Source organism: Salmo salar, chromosome 02 (assembly GCF_965601325.2).
Source record: "Salmo salar chromosome 02, fSalSal1, whole genome shotgun sequence".
NCBI classification, from domain to species: domain Eukaryota; kingdom Metazoa; phylum Chordata; class Actinopteri; order Salmoniformes; family Salmonidae; genus Salmo; species Salmo salar.
This window is the reverse complement of record NC_138292.1, coordinates 75,365,885-75,391,471: the sequence shown is the minus strand read 5'-3', so window position 1 is coordinate 75,391,471 and position 25,587 is coordinate 75,365,885. Positions and strand designations below refer to the sequence as shown.

At 41.9% G+C, this 25,587-nt stretch overlaps 1 protein-coding gene across 1 annotated transcript; it reads left to right on the top strand.

Moving 5' to 3' along the window:
• The first annotated feature begins 484 nt into the window (after positions 1-484).
• LOC123730959 (uncharacterized) lies at positions 485-12,244 on the top strand. The gene is made up of 4 exons (XM_082967058.1): positions 485-732; positions 9,191-9,238; positions 10,430-10,578; positions 11,410-12,244. Exons 1-4 carry the CDS (start codon positions 693-695, stop codon positions 11,698-11,700), a joined length of 528 nt encoding a protein of 175 aa, XP_082823184.1. The 5' UTR covers positions 485-692; the 3' UTR covers positions 11,701-12,244.
• Positions 12,245-25,587: the final 13,343 nt, after the last annotated feature.

The window sequence follows — 25,587 nt, the reverse complement described above, 5'->3', positions numbered from 1 at the left end:
TGAAACAAACATGGTAACTTTAGAACAGAGAAGTTTACCGTTTTAACACTTTGTCACCACAGCTTGCTGAGTTCTCCTGTGGTTTAGAAGTCTAACCTCCGGCTGGATTGAACCAGTTTCACTCTGCAGCACAGATAGATCTGCAGGCACTGAGGTCACTACATAGAAATCAACAGGATGTGTAAGCTAACGCCCAAAACTCCACCACCACCCATCTGACATGGAGAGAGAGCTAATGTTTACTGTTCATTTTGAATTTATTTCACTTTTGTTTATTATCTATTTCACTTGCTTTGGCAATGTTAACATATGTTTTGCATGCCAATAAAGCCCCTTAAATTTAAACTGAATTGAGAGAGAGAGAGAGAGAGAGAGAGAGAGAGCGAGCGAGATTGAATTGGATTAGGAGATAGAGAGGAGTTGGGTGTCAGAGGAGGGAGGAGCGTTCAATTAAAGAAGAAAGAACACTTCTGTCTGACTGGTGATGGTTTAGTAGGGCTTGCTGGTAGTATCGTAAAGTAACTTTACCAGTATAGTAACTGTGATAGTAAAGTAACTTTAACAGTATAGTAACTGTGATAGTAAAGTAACTTCAACAGTATAGTAACTGTGATAAAGTAACTTTAACAGTACATTAACTGTGGTAGTAAAGTAACTTTAACAGTATAGTAACTGAGGAGTAACTCTTCAGAATGAAGATACTTCGTGTTGTCTCCTGCTGTCTCCTCTCAGGTGAGTTCTGTCTGTCTGTCTGTCTGTCTGTCTGTCTGTCTGTCTGTCTGTCTGTCTGTCTGTCTGTCTGTCTGTCTGTCTGTCTGTCTGTCTGTCTGTCTGTCTGTCTGTCTGTCTGTCTGTCTGTCTGTCTGTCTGTCTGTCTGTCTGTCTGTCTGTCTGTCTGTCTGTCTGTCTGTCTGTCTGTCTGTCTGTCAGTTTCTATAGTACTGTCTAGAATATAATTTACGTATGTAGTACACAAGGAAATAAACATATGGTTAAAGTAAGATCAATATCAAATTAAAGTTTACTGGTTGCGTACACAGCTTAGCAGGTGTTAATAGTGGTGCAGCAAAATGCTTATGTTACAAGCTACTAACAATTCAGTCAAATGTCAAACAATTTAAATGTAAAGACAATAAAAAAATACAAGAAATCAAGAATGATGGGACGAATGCAATTAACAACCCAAATAGCACTGTGGTCGTATCAAAATACAATCTATACATATGTCCACCAGGGGAATTTACACAAGATAAACTAGGAATGATATGTACAGCAGTAGATATACTAGATTGAGCTATGTCAAGAATACAGTATATAAATAAATATGTGGTCTATAGACAGTGTAACTAAAAAACAATGTAAATAGTAGAAATATTAGAATAAGCTATGTCGGGGGTACGTTTTTCAATACACAGTGTGAAACGGGAAGTGACCATTGGTTCAATGTCTCTATAACATTGGACAGCAGTGTTGGCTGTGAGTGATATTGTGTGAGTGAGTGTGTATCACATGGTAGACGGCTAGTGATGTCTGTTCAACAGTCTGATGACCTGGTAATAGAAGCTGGTTTTGCAACCTGGACTCAGGGGATACGTAACATAGTAAATATCAATCCAGGACACTACAATTAGTATGATGTTACGCTTCCTATGTATTCGTTTGTGGATGTCCATCATCTATTTTGTATGATTTGTTACGAATTGCAAACTGTACAATATGTTAACATATTTGCTTAATGTATGACACAAATTCTAATTTGTTGTAGTTACCGATTGCTAGGTGACCAATGTTAGCCAGACTAGGGGTCAGGGGTCAGGGCAGGGGTTCCCAAACTCTTTAGGCCCACAACCCCATTTTGATATCTTAGAATTTTCGCAACCGCAACTATGTGAAAAATTATGAAATTAACACCCAATGTTTTATTACTGTTACTCACCATCACATACTTTTAATGTGGGCCTATGACAGTCAAATGAGTCTGACATAATGTCTCTTATCTCACCACCACTAATGAGATGGGTGTTCATGATGCATGTCGAGTCTGAGTCAGGGGCAGTGTTCGACAGTGCACACCTCATCTCTGTGGTCACATCTAACCGGGATCGATATTTAGTTTTAATGTAGATGAGAGCATTGAATCCAGCTTCACACCAATATGGGATGGCGAAGCGCACCATGACGTTTAATGGTGCTTTCAAGACAACTGGGAACTCAAAATAATATGAGGTCAAATCATGACATCAGTGATCCTCAGGTAGAAAAGTCAGAGCTCTAGAAAGAGGCCAGAGTTCCCGAGATGGAATTCCGAGTCGGATGACCATTAACAAAAAATCCCAGTCAGAGTTTGATTTTTTTCAGAGTTACCAGTTATCTTGAATGGACTGAAGTCGGATGTCGGAGATTTCCAAATTCCCAAGTCCGATTTCCCAGTTGGTAATGCTCAGGAGACGGCAGAAACCAAAACTCCTCCGTAGTGACCCGTGAACTCATCTCAAAATCAAATTATATTAGGTCACATTGTAACCGCCGTCGTCAAAATGAGACCAAGGTGCAGAGGAGGATGTGTTCATCTTAAATGAATTTAATGGATCGTATGAACACTATACAAAAATAAACCAAAAAACGACCAGCAACAGTTCTGTCAGAATACGATACAAACCTAAACAGGAAAATATTCACCCACAAACCCCAAAGGAAAAACAGGCTGCCTATGTATGACTCTCAATCAGCAACAACGAACTACAGCTGTTCCTGATTGAGAGCCATACACGGCCGAAACAAAGAAATACACCAACATAGAAAACGGAACATAGAATGCCCTGGCCTAACCAAAAATAGAGAACAAAAAACCCTCTCTATGGCCAGGGCGTTACAGTACCCCCCCAAAGGTGCGGACTCCGGCCGCAAAATCTGACTCTAAAGGGGAGGGTCCGGGTGGACCTTCCTTACGGCAGTGGCTCTGGTGCGGGACATGGGCCCCGCTCCACCTTCAGCTTGGCCCACTTAGGTGGTACCCCTGGCTGCGCCCGGACAGGCGGGCGACTCTGGCTGCGCCCGGACAGGCGGGCGGCTCTGACTGCGCCCGGACAGGCGGGCGGCTCTGGCTGCGCCCGGACAGGCGGGCGGCTCTGGCTGCGCCCGGACAGGCGGGCGGCTCTGGCTGCGCCCGGACAGGCGGGCGGCTCTGGCACAGGATAGACCAGGATGGAGAGACCCACTGGAGGCCTGGTCCGAGGAGGAGGCACAGGATAGACCAGGCTGTGGGGGAGCACTGGAGTTCTGGTGCGTAGGCTTGACACCCCTACTCCAGGCTGAATGACCACTCTAGCCCAGCACGGGCGGAGCGCAGGCATAGGACGAACTGAGCCCTCCCAGCACCCTGGAGACACAGTGCGCAGAGCCGGCGCAGGATAGCCTGGACCGAAACGGCGCACTGGAGACCAGACGCGCTGAGCTGGCACAATCCGTCCTGGCTCGATGCCCACTCTCGCATGGCACTTGCGGGGGGCTGGCATGTAGCGCTCCGGGCTATCAACGTGTACTGGGGACACCGTGCGCTTTACCGCATAACACGGTGCCTGACCAGTACTATGCTGCCTCCTGTAAGCACGGGAAGTTGGCCCAGAATTCCATCCTGGCTCTGCCACACTTCCCATGTGCCCCCCCCCAAAAAATGTTGGAGGCTGCCTCTCATGCCTGTTGCGCTCCCTTGCCTCATACCACTGCCTCTCAGCTTTCGCTGCCTCCAGCTCCTCTTTCGGGCGGCGATATTCCCCAGCTTGACTCCATGGTCCCTTTCCGTCCAGTAATTTCTCCCACGTCCAGGAATCCTGAACCCTCTGCTCCTTCCTCTCACGCTGCTTGGTCCGTTTATGGTGGGTGAATCTGTAACGGCCGTCATCAAAACGAGACCAAGGTGCAGTGGAGGATGTGTTCATCTTAAATTAATTTAATGGATCGAATGAACACTATACAAAATAAACCAAAAACCGACCAGCAACAGTTCTGTCAGGATACGATACAAAACTAAACAGGAAAATATTCACCCACAAACCCCAAAGGAAAAACAGGCTGCCTATGTATGACTCTCAATCAGCAACAACGAACTACAGCTGTTCCTGATTGAGAGCCATACACGGCCGAAACAAAGAAATACACCAACATAGAAAATGGAACATAGAACGCCCACCCATGTCACACCCTGGCCTAACCAAAAATAGAGAACAAAAAACCCTCTCTATGGCCAGGGCGTTACACACATGCACCGAATACAACAGGTGCAGACCTTACAGTGAAATGCTTACAAGCCCTTAACCAACAATGCAGTTAAAAAAAATATGAAAAATAATAAGAAATAAAAGAAACAAGTAATTAAAGAGCAGCAGTAAAATAAAAATAGCGAGACAATATACAGGGGGTACCGGTACAGAGTCAATGTTCGGGGGCACTGGTTAGTCGAGGTAATTGAGATAATATGTACATGTAGTTAGAGTTATTAATGTGACTATGCATAGATGATAACAACAGAGCAGCAGTTGTGTAAAAAGGGGAATAGTGCAAATTGTCTGGGAAGCCATTTGATTAGATGTTCAGGAGTCTAATGGCTTGGGGGAAGAAGCCTCTTGGACCTAGACTTGGCGCTCCGGTACCGCTTGCCGTGCGGTAGCAGAGAGTCTTTGACAACCTATTCCCCCTCAGGAGCGGTCATATTTTATAACTCTCGGCTGACATAAACTACAATATGAATTAGCTAATAGCAATTACTATTTATAATTAATCACATCACGGGTGGGCTCACCATTGATCGAAATAATTGAGTAAAACACTTTCTAAAAATCTAAAGTAATCCGACGATGATTAGTTTCAGCGCGCCGCCATGCTTTTTTTCCCTCACAGAAACCAAAGATAATAAGAGAAGACAAGAGGAGTTTGGCCTGTTTATAGTATGCATGTTGAAGGGGTATGTCGTCTACCATCGTTCACATCCCACAATTCCCTTCCTGAAGTTCTCAAAAAATGAGTGAACCCTTACTCACCTAACGTGAAACCCAGAATGCATTGTATGTCAACAAACATGGCTCCACACATAGTTTGAATTAGCTTAACTCATCATAATCAGTACAACCTTCAAACAAGTATTTTACACACATAATATGATAATATTTATCACTGATACTTGAAAAACATGTGAATGAAACATAAAATATATCAATAATTACCACACAAAACATTTTCTGATAGTGATTTATTGATACAAATGGCGCGTGCAGGCAGTCAATCACGTAACCTCTCACTTCCACTCTGAGCAATTCAGTGTTGTTGTTTGTGTATAATTGAAGTCGGAAGTTTACATACACTTAGGTTGGAGTCATTAAAACTCATTTTTCAACCACTGCAGAAATTTCTTGTTAACAAACTATAGTTTTGGCAAGTCGGTTAGGACATCTACTTTGTTCATGACACAAGTAATTTTTCCAACAATTGTTTACAGACAGATTATTTAACTTATAATCACAATTCCAGTCGGTCAGAAGTTTACGTACACTAAGATGACTGTGCCTTTAAACAGCTTGGAAAATTCCAGAAAATGATGTCATGGCTTTAGAAGCTTCTGATAGGCTAATTGACATCATTTGAGTCAATTGGAGGTGTACCTGTGGATGTATTTCAAGGCCTACCTTCAAGGTCAGTGCCTCTTTGCTTGACATCATGGGAAAATCAAAAGAAATCAGCCAAGACCTCAGAAAAAAAATGTGGACCTCCACAAGTCTAGTTCATCCTTGGGAGCAATTTCCAAACGCCTGAAGGTACCACGTTCAGCTGTAGAACCAATAGAACACAAGTATAAACACCATGGGACCACACAGCCGTCATACCGCTCAGGAAGGAGATGTGTTCTGTCTCCTAGAGATGAACATACTTTGGTGCGAAAAGTGCAAATCAATCCCAGAACAACAGCAAAGGACCTTGTGAAGGTACAGAAGTATCGATATCCACAGTAAAACGAATCCTATATTGACATAACTTGAAAGGCCGCTCAGCAAGGAAGAAGCCACTGCTCCAAAACCGCCATAAAAAAGCCAGACTACGGTTTGCAACTGCACATGGGGACAAAGATCGGACTTTTTGGAGAAATGTCCTCTGGTCCGATGAAACAAAAATATAACTGTCTGGCCATAATGACCATCGTTATGCTTGCAAGCTGAAGAACACCATCCCAACCGTGAAGCACGGGGGTGGCAGCATCATGTTATGGGGGTGCTTTTCTGCAGGATGGACTGGTGCACTTCACAAAATAGATGGCATCATGAGGTAGGAAAATTATGTGGATATGTTGAAGCAACATCTCAAGACATCAGTCAGGAGGTTAAAGCTTGGTCTCAAATTGGTCTTCCAAATGGACAATGACCACAAGCATACTTCCAAAGTTGTGGCAAAATGGCTTAAGGACAACAAAGTCAAGGTATTGGTGTGGCCATCACAAAGCCCTGACCTAATTTCCATAGAAAATATGTGGGCAGAACTGAAAATGCATGTGCGAGCAAGAAGGCCTACAAACCTAACTCAGTTACACCAGCTCTGTCAGGAGGAATGGGCCAAAATTCACCCAACTTATTGTGGGAAGCTTGTGGAAGGCTACCCGAAACGTTTGACCCAAGTTAAACAATTTAAAGGCAATGCTACCAAATACTAATTGATTGCATGTAAACTTCTGACCCACTGGGAATGTGATGAAAGAAATAAAAGCTGAAATAAATAATTCTCTCTACTATTATTCTGACATTTCACATTCTTAAAATAATGTGGTGATCCTAACTTACCTAAGACAGGGAACTTTTACTAGGATTAAATGTCAGGAATTGTGAAAAACTGGGTTTAAATGTATTTGGCTAAGATGTATGTAAACTTCCGACTACAACTGTATGTAGCTAGTAAGCTAAGCTGTAGCATTCGCAATGTCTTTCAAAAGGAGACAACTCACAAATGCGGATATTCTGGAGATTTTTTAAAATTCTGACAATGAGTCTGAAAGTCAGGAATCAGATTCTGACAGTGACAGTGATGAGCTGCCCCCCAGCCGTTGAGAACCTTGAATCTGAGGACCCCTTGTCCAATGACAAAGTCCCAGGTCCCTTTGAAGATGCTGGTGGTGATGGAGGCAGACCAACAGTGGATGAAGTACAGGAGTTCTGTGGTAGCTGGAAGGCTGCCATCTATTTCACCCCTCCTGGCCCTGCTGTTTGCTTTGATGAGTCCCAGTCTGGAGTGCAACACCCCTTGCCATTTCCATCTGAGGCAGAGTGCTTCAAGTTGTTTCTGACAGAGGAGCTGGTGGGAGACATAGTAGAGACCAATCGCTATGCCTTGGAGCTACGGGAGAAGAGAGAGCCAGGAGTGGGAGGGACAACCACATTTAGTGAAATGTATACCTTCCTGGTGACAGTCCTTCTCATGGGGATAATAAAGAAGAACTCACAAGAGTAAACTGGAGCAGAGATCCTATGTTTGCAACTCCCTTCTTTGCCACCCACTTTTCCCAAGACTTCTTCCTAGTTCTTTTCCAGGGTTGCTTCAAAATACAACAAGCCAATGCTTCTCTGAAGCAATTAGCATTGTTTTACAGAGCTAATAGAAGAATGTAGCTAGCTACATAAGCACGATTGAGTATAACACCATAAAGGTTATGAAATGAGTAACGTTACCTCGCGTGTCCGCGGTCATAAGGAATATACACAAATATATTGTGCTCCTTACACACAGTGAGATACAGTACAAACGGTATAACATGACACACAGAAACTATTATAACGTAATAAGGCACTTACTTTGATAGGAACGCAGACTGGATTTGAACCTGGGTGTCTGTAGTTATGCCTCTAGTACTGAGACGCTGCGCCACTTGGGAGTCATAAGGCCAGTGTAGCTTCAAAATACAACACATGCTAATACTTCTCTGATGCAATTAGCATTGTTTTCCAGAGCTAATAGAAGAATATAGCTAGCTACCTAAGCATTGAGTATAACACCATAAAGGTTATGAAATGAGTAATGTTACCTCGCGTGTCCGCGGTTATAAGGAATATACACAAAAATAGTATGCTACAGTAGAAACAACATAACACGACATGCAGAAACTATTATAATGTAATAAGGCACTTACTTTGCTAGAAACGCACACATTTCCAAAGTTTTTATTGGTAACAAAACCCACTATGACTGCGATGCAGGCAACAGACAGAAAAAGTGAACACGTGTGTGCAGGATGGGAGATGAGCAAACGTCTGCAGACTTGAACAACTGGGAAGTGTTTGGGGAATTTTGTCCGGGTCAGATATGTCAAAAAAATGTATTGGTCTGCAAAAGTAAAAATGACTACTTTTATGTGAATGAATGAGGCGAAACACACCTAAATTCAAACTGTTCTTAGAAAATAAAAAACTTGTTAGAAAATAATTTGAAATTGACAAGTTTAAAAGCCTATAAATAAAAACAGGCTGTGTGCCTTGGTTTGAGGGCAGTGTGGATTAAATGTACTGTTGCGTAACAATCACATTCTGGGATGGAGAGAACGTTCTAACATCATGTGCATAAAAAAAATCACGCTGGGGCGACCGTTAGAGATATTTGGAACTCACACATGTAAGGGTTAAAACATGTTGGTATTGCAGACTCGGACAGGGAGAGGTTGAAAATGTCAGTGAAGACACTCGCATGCTCGCAGTACACGTCCTGGTAATCCATCTGGTCCTGCGGCCTTGTGAATGTTGACCTGTTCAAAGGTCTTACTCACATGGCTGTGGAGAGCGAGATCACACTGTCTTCCGGAACAGCTGGTGCTCTCGTGCATGTTTCAGTGTTATTTGCCTCGAAGCTAGCACTCCTAATCCGTCAACTGTCACCTCCAGACCACATGTCTGTACAACCCTCCCAAGTTTCTCCAAAACATCCTCAAACCTCTCCACAACATTTCTGGCATTTAGAGACATCAGTGTTGGTCCTTCACAGAGAACAGGTATGATGGACCTGTCACTTGCCATCATTCTATCACCTTTAGACAACTTTAATATGCTGTTATATAATTATATCAGGCTATCAGATAATATAGATGGAATCAACTATATCTGTTAATGCATTGGACAAATCTTATTCTTCTCCATCTCTCTCTCTCTCTATCTCCCCCTCTCTCTAGATTCTCCTCCATTGGACTCTCCAAGTACAGCACATAGTCAGAGTGCTGGTAAGAGAACCAAAGGAAGTGATGAAACTCTTGAGGTTGCTGTGTCCTTCGTTGCTATGGTTACTGTGATTACTATCTTATTCAGAGTATCTTCCTTAATCACACCTTTATTTTCCCTATTTTCTTTCTGCCTGTCTACCTGTCTGCCTGCCTGTCTGTCTGTCTGACCCTACCAACCAACTAACTGGTCAAACGACTGACCAACCTTTCAATCTACCTTACTTTACCTTATTGACCGAACAATCCTCCAATCTACCTTACTTTACCTTATTGACCGAACAATCCTCCAATCTACCTTACTTTACCTTATTGACCGACCAATCCTCCAATCTACCTTACTTTACCTTATTGACCGACCAATCCTCCAATCTACCTTACTTTACCTTATTGACCGACCAATCCTCCAATCTACCTTACTTTACCTTATTGACCGAACAATCCTCCAATCTACCTTACTTTACCTTATTGACCGAACAATCCTCCAATCTACCTTACTTTACCTTATTGACCGACCAATCCTCCAATCTACCTTTACCTTATTGACCGACCAATCCTCCAATCTACCTTACTTTACCTTATTGACCGACCAATCCTCCAATCTACCTTACTTTACCTTATTGACCGACCAATCCTCCAATCTACCTTACTTTACCTTATTGACCGACCTATCCTCCAATCTACCTTACTTTACCTTATTGACTGACCAATCCTCTAATCTACCACCCAACCCACCAGAGGACCCTGGTAACGATCCATCAATATGATATCTATAGCCTGTGAAGCATAGGGTTGAGTTATTCTGGTCATTACTGGAAAACCTGGGATATTGGGGAAAGTTACTGAAATGTTGTAACCCTGATAAAGTCTCTCCTGTCTGTGGTCAGGTCTGATGGTATCTATGATATATACAGTACTCTGTAAAGTCTCTCCTCCTGTCTGTGGTCAGGTCTGATGGTATCTATGATATATACAGTACTCTGTAAAGTCTCTCCTCCTGTCTGTGGTCAGGTCTGATGGTATCTATGATATATACAGTACTCTGTAAAGTCTCTCCTGTCTGTGGTCAGGTCTGATGGTATCTATGATATATACAGTACTCTGTAAAGTCTCTCCTCCTGTCTGTGGTCAGGTCTGATGGTATCTATGATATATACAGTACTCTGTAAAGTCTCTCCTCCTGTCTGTGGTCAGGTCTGATGGTGTGGACCAGTGCTGGTCTGGTAGTCATGGTGACAGTGTTAGGACTGGTCCTGCTCCTGTTCTACAGACAGAGGAGAGGAACCAGGAGAACACCACCACCACCAGTCTCCTCCAACATTCAACCTGACCGTACTGGAGAGGTGAGAGATATCAGTGTGTGTGTGTGTGTCTGTCCATAATAACTTGTAGTGTAGAGGTGATAGACAGGGAGGTGGTAAACTAAACATTAAGGGTTGAGTGTGTGAGTCTACAGCCTCTAGTCCAGGGGTGGGGAACCTTTTTGCCATCAAGGGCTGTTTGGATATTTATTAATTCATTTGGGGGCCATATTATTAAAAGCTATTTTCTGCTTTATTCATGTTTTAATGTGACTTTAATCACTGACATTGGTTTTATAGTTTAAATATGTTTTTTTTAATGTTTCTTCTGTTCTTGAGTATTTAGAAAAGTGCTAGTCCTATTTAAATAAATATTAGTGTTGTATAAAATGCTGTTGTTATTATGATTACTTGTTCAAACTCACCTCTAATGCGATGGCTGAAACTGCTTATCTTTGTTGAGGCGTTTGATGTCAGCTAGCAGTGAAGATGACGCTATTCGCAGCTGTTTTTCCAGGTTTGTGTCAGTCAGTCTTGAGCGGAATCGAGTCTTTGCAAGAGTCAGTTTGGAAAATAACTCCTCACAGCAGTAGGTCGTCCCGAACACAAATGCAAATTTAAGCATTTTTGTGGAAAAACAACGTCTAGAGATTTTTTATTTACAGAAAAAGATTTATGAATTGGCTCGGGGGCCTGATCTAATGGTCTCGTAGGCCGTATACCTCTCGGAGGCCGGACGTCCCCCACCCCTGCTCTGGTGGGATTGTACTGTAGCTTGTTATCATTACATGAAGAAAAACAGTGGCAAACATGTTGCTGATGGTTGAGGGCCCTCCACTTCTTTTCATATCTTGTCATTGGTTCTGTATGCAGGTTGACTGTATATATGAGGATATCAGAAAGGCAGACAGACATACAGACACACTCCCTGTGGTCATCTCTTCAGTCTACTCTACTGTCAACTCACTTACCAACTCTACAATCTACCCTGCTTGCCAAGACCCGACAACCTACACTGCTGACCAGGCCTCTACAACCCACCCTGCTGACGAAGCCACCGGTCTCCCACACTGTGACATCTATGCTAACACTAGCTGCTGCAAAGATGATATAAGATGCACTCCACTCTACAGCCCAGCTACCCAGAATAATGGAGGACTATAGGATCTACAGTACACATAATATATGTTGGACACCAGGAAGAGAAGCTGCTGCTTTTGCAACAGCTACTGGGGATCCTAATAAAATACCAAAATACCAAAAATACAAGGCATGGTTCCCAAATGGCTCCCTATTCCATATAGAGTGCACTACTTTTAACTAGAGCCCTATATAGTCCTCTAATGGGAATAGGGTGCCACTTGGGACTCAGAGAATCTCCCCGTAGAGAGATGAAGAGTTGTCACCACTGCTCCGCCATCTTGGAAGTGACATTACAAAGACAGCTCATGTGATTTGATTGTATGTACAAGATGGACTACCCATCTGGGTTTAAAATCTCTCGATTTTCTGAAAATCAGCCAACATTATTGTAAATATTTGTGTAAATATGAACTATGTGTTTTGTCATATCATCTTGGGTTCATTTTGTCTGTTATAATAATGAAGACAGTAATAACATAATAGTCAGTTGTACCTGTGAGTCTTACATATATATTGTATATGTACATCAACTGTCTTTTAAAGCATTTCATTAAAACTCATCTAAATGTTTAAAACAATGTGAATGTGTAGTTTTTGTGTGTTTGTTTATGTGCTTGAGTGTGTGTGTGTGTGTGTGTGTGTGTGTGTGTGTAGTGTGTTTTTGTTAGTGTGTGTGTGTAGTGTCTGTTTGTCAGTGTGTGTGTAGTCAAATCAAATGTTATTGGTCACATACACATGGTTAGCAGATGTTAATGCGAGTGTAGCGAAATGCTTGTGCTTCTAGTTCCGACAGTCCAGTAATATCTAACAAGTAATCTAACAAATTGACAACAACTTCCTTATACACAAATGTAAAGGGATGGAATAAGAATATGTACATATAAATACATTAATGAGCGATGGTCGTGCGGCATAGGCAAGATGCAATAGATGGTATAAAATACAGTATATACAACAACCCAAGACTCCACCTACCAATCCCTCAGTTCAACAACCCAACACTCCACCTACCAAACCCTCAACACAACAACCCAAGACTCCACCTACCAAACCCTCAACACAGCAACCCAAGACTCCACCTACCAAACCCTCAACACAGCAACCCAAGACTCCACCTACCAAACCCTCAACACAACAGATCCAAACTAAAATGATGACACCATTAACTTCACACAGAGACAGGATACTGTTAATACAGTGTTAGTCTTTGTAACATTTTAACTTTTGGAAATCCATTCTGCACCATACTTTCTCAATCAATGTAAACATATGTGGATTAATATAATAAAATATATTGATGTGTACTTTAACTATAATGTCATCATCTCAACAATGTGTTCTTCCTCTAATGAAACAAACATGGTAACTTTAGAACAGAGAAGTTAACAGTTTTAACACTTAGTCACCACAGCTAGCTGAGTACTCTTGTGGTTTAGAAGTCTAACGTCCGGCCGGTTTGAACCAGTTTCACTCTGCAGCACATATAGACCTACAGACACTGAGGTCACTGCAGAGAAACCAACAATATGTGTAGCCTAATGCCCACCCCCCTCCACCACCTCCATCACTACCACTCTCTCTGACATGGGGGGGGGGAGAGAGTCGTGGAAGAAAGATCATTTCAGTAACACTGCTTTCAAACTAGTAGCTGACAGAGAAGCTGTTGTGGACCTGTGCTAGCTGTTTAAATAGTAAAGTAACTTTAACAGTATAGTAACTTTGATATTAAAGTAACTTTAACGGTATAGTAACTGTGGTAGTAAAGTAACTTTAACAGTATAGTAACTGAGGAGTAATTGACCAGAATGAAGATACTCCATGTTGTCTCCTGCTGTCTCCTCTCAGGTGAGTTCTGTCTGTCTGTCTGTCTGTCTGTCTGTCTGTCTGTCTGTCTGTCTGTCTGTCTGTCTGTCTGTCTGTCTGTCTGTCTGTCTGTCTGTCTGTCTGTCTGTCTGTCTGTCTGTCTGTCTGTCTGTCTGTCTGTCTGTCTGTCTGTCTGTCTGTCTGTCTGTCTGTCTGTCTGTCTGTCTGTATCAGTTTCTATATTACTGTCTGGATCATATATTTACGTAGTAAACAAGGAAATGAACATATGTATTTAAAGTAGTAATAAGTAGTGATAATACTGAACCTGAAATGGTTGATATGTTGTCTTTTGACTGGATTTGTGCAGAGTTAAAGTAAGATTAAAATCAAAGTCTACTGGTCACTTACAGTGTTTACAGGTGTTATTAGTGGTGCAGTGAAATGTTTATGTTACTAGCTCCTAACAATGGATTCAAAAGTAAAAAAAATACAAGAAATCAAGAATGGTGGGATGAATCCAATTATAACAACCCAAATAGCACTGTAGCAGTATCATAATGCAATCTATACGTATGTCCACCAGGGGAATTTACACAATATAAACTAAGAATGATATGTACAGCAGTAGATAAACTAAGAATGATATGTACAGGAGTAGATTAACTAAGAATGATTTGTACAGCAGTAGATAAACTAAGAATGATATGTAGAGCAGTAGATAAACTAAGAATGATATGTAGAGCAGTAGATAAACTAAGAATATGTAGAGCAGTAGATAAACTAAGAATGATATGTAGAGCAGTAGATAAACTAAGAATGATATGTGCAGCAGTAGATAAACTAAGAATGATATGTGCAGCAGTAGATAAACTAAGAATGATATGTACAACAGTAGATAAACTAAGAATGATATGTACAGGATGTAACGGCCATCGTCAGAATTAGACTAAGGTGCAGCAGAGGATGTGTTCATCATTAGAATTTTAATAACAAAAAGAGAACACTTTACAAAAACGACCAGAAACAGTCCTGTAAGGAAACGTACTGAACAGAAACAATTACCCACAAAACCCAAAGGCAAAACATGCTCCTTATGTGTGACTCCGAATCAGCAACAACAAGCTTCAGCTGTGCCTGATTGGGAGCCACACACGGCCCAAAACAAAGAAATACAAAAACATAGAGAAAGGAACATAGAACGCCCACCCAATGTAACACCCTGGCCTAACCAAAATAAAGAACAAAAAACCCCTCTCTATGGCCAGGGCGTTACAAAGGAGTAGATTCACTAAGAATGATATGTACAGAGGTAGATAAACTAAGATTGATATGTACAGCAGTAGATAAACTAAGAATGATATGTAGAGCAGTAGATAAACTAAGATTGATATGTACAGAGGTAGATAAACTAAGATTGATATGTACAGCAGTAGATAAACTAAGAATGATATGTAGAGCAGTAGATAAACTAAGATTGATATGTACAGCAGTAGATAAACTAAGAATGATATGTAGAGCAGTAGATAAACTAAGAATGATATGTGCAGCAGTAGATAAACTAAGATTGATATGTACAGCAGTAGATAAACTAAGATTGATATGTACAGCAGTAGATAAACTAAGATTGATATGTAGAGCAGTAGATAAACTAAGAATGATATGTACAGCAGTAGATAAACTAAGATTGATATGTACAGCAGTGAATATATTAGAGTGAGCTATGTCAAGAATCCAGGATATAAATTAAATATGTGGTGTATAAACAGTGTAACTAAAATACAGTATAGATTTTAACATGGAAACCTTAGTGGGGCAAACTACCCCAACAATGTTTGGGGGATGCAGGCCAGCAACGTCACTACAGAACACTAAACAATACATTCATTGCACTATAACAGTGTCAAACGGTGCCCCCACTGTTGAGATGTACAAACTATGGCATGAATCAAATCAAATGTTATTTGTCACATACACATGTTTAGCAGATGTTAATGCTTGTGCTTATAGTTACGACAGTGCATTAATATCTGACAAGTAATCTAACAAGTAATCTAACAATTCCCCAACAACTAACTAATACACACAAATCTAAAGGGGTGAATGAGAATATGTACATATTAATATATGGATGAGCGATGGCCGAGCGGCATTGGCAAGGTGCAATAGATGGTATAAAATACAGTGTATACATATGATATGAGTAATGTAGGATATGAAACATTATTAAAGTGGCATTATAAAAAGTGGCATTGTTAAAAGTGTCTAGTGATCCATTTAATAAACTGGCCAGTGATTGGGTCTCAATGTAGGCAGCAGCCTTTCTGAGTTTGTGATTGCTGTTCAGCAGTCTGATGGCCGTGAGGTAGAAGTTGTTTTTCAGTCTCTCGGTCCCAGCTTTGATGCACCTGTACTGACCTCGCCTTCTGGATGATAACGGGGTGAACAGGCAGTGGCTCGGGTGGTTGTTGACCTTGATGATATTTTTGTCCTTCCTGTGACATCGGGTGCTGTAGGTGTCATGGAGGGCAGGTAGTTTGCCTCTGGTGATGCGTTGTGCAGACCGCACCACCATCTGGAGAGCCTTGCAGTTGAGGGCGGTGCGGTTGCCGTACCAGGCTGTGATACAGCCCGACAGGATGCCTTCGATTGTGCATCTGTAAAAGTTTGTCAGGGTTTCGCTGTTGCGCCTTCTTCACCACACTGTCTGTGTGGGTGGACCATTAGAGTTTGTCTGTGATGTGTACGCCAAGGAACTTAAAACTTTCCACCTTCTCCACTGCTATACCTTCGATGAGGATAGGGGGGTGTTCCCTCTGCTGTTTCCTGAAGTCCACGATCATCTCCTTTGTTTTGTTGACATTGAGTGAGAGGTTGATTTCCTGACCCACACTTCGAGTGCCCTCACCTCCTCCCTGTAGGCTGTCTCGTTGTTGTTGGTAACTAAGCCCAGGCGTGCATTGCCACACAGTCGTGGGTGAACATGGAGTACAGGAGGGGCATGCACCCTTATGGGGCCCCAATGTTGAGGGTCAGGGAAGTGGAGATGTTGCTTCCTACCTTCACCACCAGGGGGCGGCCCTGCAGAAAGTTCAGGACCCAATTTCACAGGACGGGGTTGAGACCCAGGGCCTTCAGCTTGATGATGAGCTTGGAGGGTACTATGGTGTTGAATGCTGAGCTGTAGTCAATGAACAGCATTCTTACATAGGTATTCCTCTTGTCCAGATAGGATAGGGCAGTGTGCAGTGTGATGGCGATTGCATTGTCCTCCGTAGTGACCCGTGAATGAGTTGTCTGCAGCATTCGGTCACATGACAGCTTGATCAGATGTTTGATTTCACTTACCAGCATGTCAACTGAGCCAGGATCACTGTCAAACGGATTGGGAAGTAGGTCCCAAAGTGCTCTTCCAAGCATTGGAGGTTAGCAGTCATCACTCATATGGGACACTTAGTGATGTTGTTTTCTGTTAGAAAGCTTTTTAAAGAATCTCTCCAATAACAATTCTTTCCTCTGATCTGAATCCACTGATTGGGTCACTCATCTGTAGAATGCTCTTATATTTCCCTTGCATGCTTGCATTCAGTTCATTCTGTTTACCAAATATGTCTGTTATATAGGCAAGGAGTGTCACGACTCCCACCGTAGGTAGCTCCCCCTCCTGTTCGGGTGGCGCTCGGCGGTCGTCGTCGCCGGCCTACTAGCTGCTACTGATTCCCTTTTCCCCCTTTTCGTTTATTGTGTGCACCTGTTTTTGGTTTGGGCTGATTAGCTGGGCTATTTTAGCCAGGAGGCCCGCCTGCTCTGTGTGCGGGATTATTTGTTTGTTGTATTGCTTGTGAATGCACGCTCATTTGTATTTTGAGGTGCGAGTGCGTATTTTGCGCCGACCTGTTCTGTCCCATGTGTTTGGGCACTTTGGTTTTTGTGTGCGCTCTAGTTCGCTGTTGGGGCGGCTTGTGTTTTGCCGTTGTGTGTTAAATAAATAACACTACCCTGCATTCTCTGCTTCCTGCTCCTGACTCTGCACCCACTACGCCCAAGCGTTACAAGGAGACACATTTTCTTACACAGATAGTCAACCAAGTCTTTGTATTTTACATCCATTGTGAATTAAATCACTTCCTCTCTCAATGCGAAACATTTTAGTCGTTCAGTCAGAGTTATACTGCTAGCAATAGCATAAATTCTTTGTTTAACAGTTATCTGACAAAGGTATTGATGTGAGTTTCTGTGCCTCTGCCTCCCCACACATTGGTTTCACCGTATCAATTGAGGCCGGTAATATCAAAGTCTCTACAATAGTGTGTGGTTTCATAGTGAAGAGGGCCGAGCCATTCACCTTGGGAATGATTCAAGTGTAACAGTCAAGTCCAGACTTTTCCCATTATCTATAGACACTCCTGGTTGAATATAATCTTTCAGATCTGAATACTTTTCATTTCCATTTTTAAAGTTAACCACATTACAACAATTTTGATATACAAAGATGATATTATAATGTATATATTTTTTGTACATCAATACACACCCCATATTGAACTGTTACTATTAGACCTCAATACATTAATACACACCCCATATTGAGCTGTTACCATTAGACCTCAATACATTAATATACACCCCATATTGAACTGTTACTATCAGACCTCAATACATTAATACACACCTCATATTGAACTGTTACTATCAGACCTCAATACATTAATACACACCCCATAATGAACTGTTACTATCAGACCTCAATACATTAATACACACCCCATATTGAACTGTTACAATCAGACCTCAATACATTAATACACACCCCATATTGAACTGTTACTATCAGACATCAATACATTAATACACACCCCATATTGAACTGTTACTATCAGACCTCAATACATTAATACACACCCCATAATGAACTGTTACTATCAGACCTCAATACATTAATACACACCCCATATTGAACTGTTACAATCAGACCTCAATACATTAATACACACCCCATATTGAACTGTTACTATTAGACATCAATACATTAATACACACCCCATATTGAACTGTTACTATCAGACCTCAATACATTAATACACACCCCATATTGAACTGTTACTATCAGACCTCAATACATTAATACACACCCCATATTGAACTGTTACTATCAGACCTCAATACATTAATACACACCCCATATTGAACTGTTACTATTAGACCTCAATACATTAATACACACCCCATATTGAACTGTTACTATCAGACCTCAATACATTAATACACACCCCATATTGAACTGTTACTATTAGACATCAATACATTAATACACACCCCATATTGAACTGTTACTATCAGACCTCAATACATTAATACACACCCCATATTGAACTGTTACTATCAGACCTCAATACATTAATACACACCCCATATTGAACTGTTACTATCAGACCTCAATACATTAATACACACCCCATATTGAACTGTGTTATTCGCTGAACACATCACTCAATATTGAGCATGTATCATTTTATACCATAGTGATCAATACTGTACTTTATTACTTTACTACTTTATCATTCAACACTGTTTTACTGTATTGCTGGAGTCCTGAACTTATATATCAATGCTGTACTTTACTTTATCATTCAGCAGTAGACCAGTACCAAACTTCATTACTAATTAAACAGATCAATTCTGCATTACTAGTCACATTCAAGGTAATGGTTATATTTTAAACATGTTTCCCTTGATTCTCAATGTCCAGACATTAGACTAATACAGAGCTGTCAAGACAGTGATGTGAGAGTTTATCAATAACACAATCTGAGGATGTCTGTACATACTATAACTCTGTCTCTGTGTTTCTGTTGTAGCTGTGGTCTGTGTGTTGTCAGGGGTGATTATAAACAGAGCAACAGAAGGAGGAAATGCTCACATTCAGTGTCATTATGATCAGGGGTATGAGACAAACCAAAAGTACCTCTCTAAAGGGTCATATGTCAGACAGTGTTGTTGTCATCCAAACCCAAAAACATCAGCACCCAGCGTGGACTCATCAAGGGAGATATTCTCTGTATGACAACACAGAGAGAAGAGTCTTCACTGTGACCATCACTAACCTGATCCTAGAGGATGCTGGTAAATACTGGTGTGGAGTGGATACATGGGGACCTGATCAGCCAACTGAAGTCAGGCTCACTGTGGACAGAGGTTGGTGTCTGAGAATGTATTTTTGTGTGCTTATCGTTACTGTTGACATTTTGTACCTTATATATTTGTGTTGAAACATTATTTGTCTCTCTGTCTCTATGTCTTTCTGCCTGTCTGACTGTCTGTCTCTCTCTCACAGCTCCTGTTCCTCCCAAACCTGGCCCAGTCACCTCCAGACCTCTCCTCTCCACGACACACCCATCAACAAACATCACCATGACAACTGACTCCTCACACTCCACTACTGGTACATATATTACACTAAGAGACATGGCTCTCTGAAGACCACGCACCTATATCTATACATATATACCTCCCTCTCTAAAGACCACACACCTACATCTCTCTCTCTATATATATATATCTACCTCTCTGAAGACTACACACCTACATCTATATATATATTTCCCTCTCGGAAGACTGCACACCTACATCTATATATATATATATCTCTATCTATCTATCTATCTATCTATCTATCTATCTATCTATCTATCTATCTATCTATCTATCTATCTATCTATCTATCTATCTATCTATCTATCTATCTATCTATCTATCTATCTATCTATCTATCTATCTATCTATCTATCTATCTATCTATCTATCTATCTATCTATCTATCTATCTATCTATCTATCTATCTATCTATCTATCTATCTATCTATCTATCTATCTATCTATCTATCTATCTATCTATCTATCTATCTATCTATCTAATCTCCCTCTCTAAAGACTACACACATACATCTATATATATATATATATCTCCCTCTCTAAAGACTACACACATACATCTATATATATATATCTCCCTCTCTAAAGACCACACACCTACATCTATACATATCTATATATCTCCCTCTCTGAAGACTACACACCTACATCTATACATATCTATATATCTCCCTCTCTGAAGACTACACACCTACATCTATACATATATATCCCTCTCAAAGACTACACACCTACATCTATACATATATATATCCCTCTCTAAAGACTACACACCTACATCTATACATATATATATATATCTCCCTCTCTGAATACTACACACCTACATCTCTCTCTCTCTCTCTCTGTCTCTCTCTCTCTCTCTCTCTCTCTCACACATCTCCCTCTCCCCCAGTCACTGATATTAACCATGTTATTTAGTCCCTATAACCTGTTCAGTCATTATCTTTAGTCTTGTAACTGTTCTCAGAGAGGTTCTGTATTGAGAGACTAGTAGTTATAGTCATTATCTTTAGTATTGTAACTGTACTCAGAGAGGTTCTGTATTGAGAGACTCGTAGTTATAGTCATTATCTTTAGTATTGTAACTGTACTCAGAGAGGTTCTGTATTGAGAGACTAGTAGTTATAGTCATTATCTTTAGTATTGTAACTGTACTCAGAGAGGTTCTGTATTGAGAGACTAGTAGTTATAGTCATTATCTTTAGTATTGTAACTGTACTCAGAGAGGTGCTGTATTGAGAGACTAGTACTTATAGGCATTATGTGTTTATGACAATAAGAACATCAGGTCCTCAAGGTCAAGGTTCACACCACTTCCTCTGAAACACACAGAGTGGGTACTGCTTTCAGCCTCGGAAATCCACCCCCCAAACCACACACACAGAGACAAGTATTCAGGCGCTGTCACGACTTCCTCAGATCTGGGTCCCTCACCTTGTTCGGGCGACGTTCGGCGGTCGACGTCACCGGTCTTCTAGCTGTCGCCGATCCACTTTTCATTTTCCATTTTTATGTCTTCTCTTGTCTTCCCACACACCTAGTTTCAATTCCATCATTACATGTTGTGTATTTAACCCTCTGTTCCCCCCATGTCCTTGTCCGGAATTGTTTAATGTTAGTGCTTGTGCACGTTGTGCTGGTGTGTGACAGGTTTTACCCATTGATTTATTGTACTGTTTACAGTGGTTTTATTTACTAAACTGCGCCGTTGTAAATCAGTTTTGCTCTCCTGTGCCTGACTTCTCTGCCGCCAGTACGCACCCCTTACAGGCGTGTCTCTCTCTCTCTCTCTCTCTCTCTCTCTCTCTCTCTCTCTCTCTCTCTCTCTCTCTCTCTCTCTCTCTCTCTCTCTGATTGTTGGGGGTTTTCACCTAACTTATGTGACTCATTATGTTCCAACAGATAGGACCAATGGAACAGTAGGAACAACAACATCACCACCCACAGACATGACTAGAACACAAGGTAACAACAGCATTACCACCACAGACATGACTAGAACACAAGGTAACAACAGCATCACCACCACAGACATGACCAGAACACAAGGTAACAACAGCATCACCACCACAGACATGACTAGAACACAAGGTAACAACAACATCACCACCACAGACATGACTAGAACACAAGGTAACAACAGCATAACCACCACAGACATGACTAGAACACAAGGTAACAACAACATCACCACCACAGACATGACTAGAACACAAGGTAACAACAACATCACCACCACAGACATGACTAGAACACAAGGTAACAACAGCATCACCACCACAGACATGACTAGAACACAAGGTAACAACAACATCACCACCACAGACATGACTAGAACACAAGGTAACAACAGCATCATCACCACAGACATGACTAGAACACAAGGTAACAACAGCATCACCACCACAGACATGACTAGAACACAAGGTAACAACAACATCACCACCACAGACATGACTAGAACACAAGGTAACAACAGCATCACCACCACAGACATGACCAGAACACAAGGTAACAACAGCATCACCACCACAGACATGACTAGAACACAAGGTAACAACAACATCACCACCACAGACATGACTAGAACACAAGGTAACAACAGCATAACCACCACAGACATGACTAGAACACAAGGTAACAACAACATCACCACCACAGACATGACTAGAACACAAGGTAACAACAACATCACCACCACAGACATGACTAGAACACAAGGTAACAACAGCATCACCACCACAGACATGACTAGAACACAAGGTAACAACAACATCACCACCACAGACATGACTAGAACACAAGGTAACAACAGCATCATCACCACAGACATGACTAGAACACAAGGTAACAACAGCATCACCACCACAGACATGACTAGAACACAAGGTAACAACAGCATCACCACCACAGACATGACTAGAACACAAGGTAACAACAGCATCACCACCACAGACATGACTAGAACACAAGGTAACAACAGCATCACCACCACAGACATGACCAGAACACAAGGTAACAACAACATCACCACCACAGACATGACTAGAACACAAGGTAACAACAGCATCACCACCACAGACATGACTAGAACACAAGGTAACAACAGCATCACCACCACAGACATGACTAGAACACAAGGTAACAACAGCATCACCACCACAGACATGACCAGAACACAAGGTAACAACAGCATCACCACCACAGACATGACTAGAACACAAGGTAACAACAGCATCACCACCACAGACATGACTAGAACACAAGGTAACAACAACATCACCACCACAGACATGACTAGAACACAAGGTAACAACAGCATCATCACCACAGACATGACTAGAACACAAGGTAACAACAGCATCACCACCACAGACATGACTAGAACACAAGGTAACAACAGCATCACCACCACAGACATGACTAGAACACAAGGTAACAACAGCATCACCACCACAGACATGACTAGAACACAAGGTAACAACAGCATCACCACCACAGACATGACCAGAACACAAGGTAACAACAACATCACCACCACAGACATGACTAGAACACAAGGTAACAACAGCATCACCACCACAGACATGACTAGAACACAAGGTAACAACAGCATCACCACCACAGACATGACTAGAACACAAGGTAACAACAGCATCACCACCACAGACATGACCAGAACACAAGGTAACAACAGCATCACCACCACAGACATGACTAGAACACAAGGTAACAACAACATCACCACCACAGACATGACTAGAACACAAGGTAACAACAGCATAACCACCACAGACATGACTAGAACACAAGGTAACAACAACATCACCACCACAGACATGACTAGAACACAAGGTAACAACAACATCACCACCACAGACATGACTAGAACACAAGGTAACAACAGCATCACCACCACAGACATGACTAGAACACAAGGTAACAACAACATCACCACCACAGACATGACTAGAACACAAGGTAACAACAGCATCATCACCACAGACATGACTAGAACACAAGGTAACAACAGCATCACCACCACAGACATGACTAGAACACAAGGTAACAACAGCATCACCACCACAGACATGACTAGAACACAAGGTAACAACAGCATCACCACCACAGACATGACTAGAACACAAGGTAACAACAGCATCACCACCACAGACATGACCAGAACACAAGGTAACAACAACATCACCACCACAGACATGACTAGAACACAAGGTAACAACAGCATCACCACCACAGACATGACTAGAACACAAGGTAACAACAGCATCACCACCACAGACATGACTAGAACACAAGGTAACAACAGCATCACCACCACAGACATGACCAGAACACAAGGTAACAACAGCATCACCACCACAGACATGACTAGAACACAAGGTAACAACAGCATCACCACCACAGACATGACTAGAACACAAGGTAACAACAGCATCACCACCACAGACATGACTAGAACACAAGGTAACAACAGCATCACCACCACAGACATGACTAGAACACAAGGTAACAACAGCATCACCACCACAGACATGACTAGAACACAAGGTAACAACAGCATCACCACCACAGACATGACTAGAACACAAGGTAACAACAGCATCACCACCACAGACATGACTAGAACACAAGGTAACAACAGCATCACCACCACAGACATGACTAGAACACAAGGTAACAACAGCATCACCACCACAGACATGACTAGAACACAAGGTAACAACAGCATCACACCACAGACATGACTAGAACACAAGGTAACAACATCATCACCACCACAGACATGACTAGAACACAAGGTAACAACAGCATCACCACCACAGACATGACTAGAACACAAGGTAACAACAGCATCACCACCCACAAACATGGCAAGAAACACAAAAAAAAGCTTTTAATTTGACACGTCAAATAACACGGTTCAACTCAAATAATATGGGTGACTATAAACAGTGTAGTTATTCCCTCCACAAGTCAATCAAACAAGCAAAATGTCGGTATAGGGACAAAGTGGAGTCACAATTCAACGCCTCAGACATGAGACGTATGTGGCAGGGTCTACAGGCAATTACGGACTACAAGAAGAAAACTAGCCACATCGCGGACACCGATGTCTTGCTTCCAGACAAACTAAACACCTTCTATGTCTGCTTTGAGGATAGTACAGTGCCACCGACGCGACCCGCTACAGGACTGTGCCCCCCCCCCCCTCCTTCTTCATGGCCGACGTGAGTAAAACATTTAAACGTGTTAACCCTTGCAAGGCTGCTGGCCCAGACAGCATCCCAAGCCGCGTCCTCAGAGCATGCGCAGACCAGCTGGCTGGTGTGTTTACGGACATATTCAATCGCTCCCTATCCCAGTCTGCTGTCCCCACATGCTTCAAGATGGCCACCATTGTTCCTGTACCCAAGAAGGCAAAGATAACTGAACTAAATGACTATCACCCCATAGCACTCACTTCCGTCATCATGAAGTGCTTTGAGAGACTAGCCAAGGATCATATCATCACCACCTTACCTGCCACCCTAGACCCACTTCAGTTTGCATACCGCCCCAACAGGTCCACAGACGATGCAATCGCCATCACGCTGCACACTGCCCTATCCCATTGTCGTGTCTTTGGGTTACCATTAAACGGAAGACATG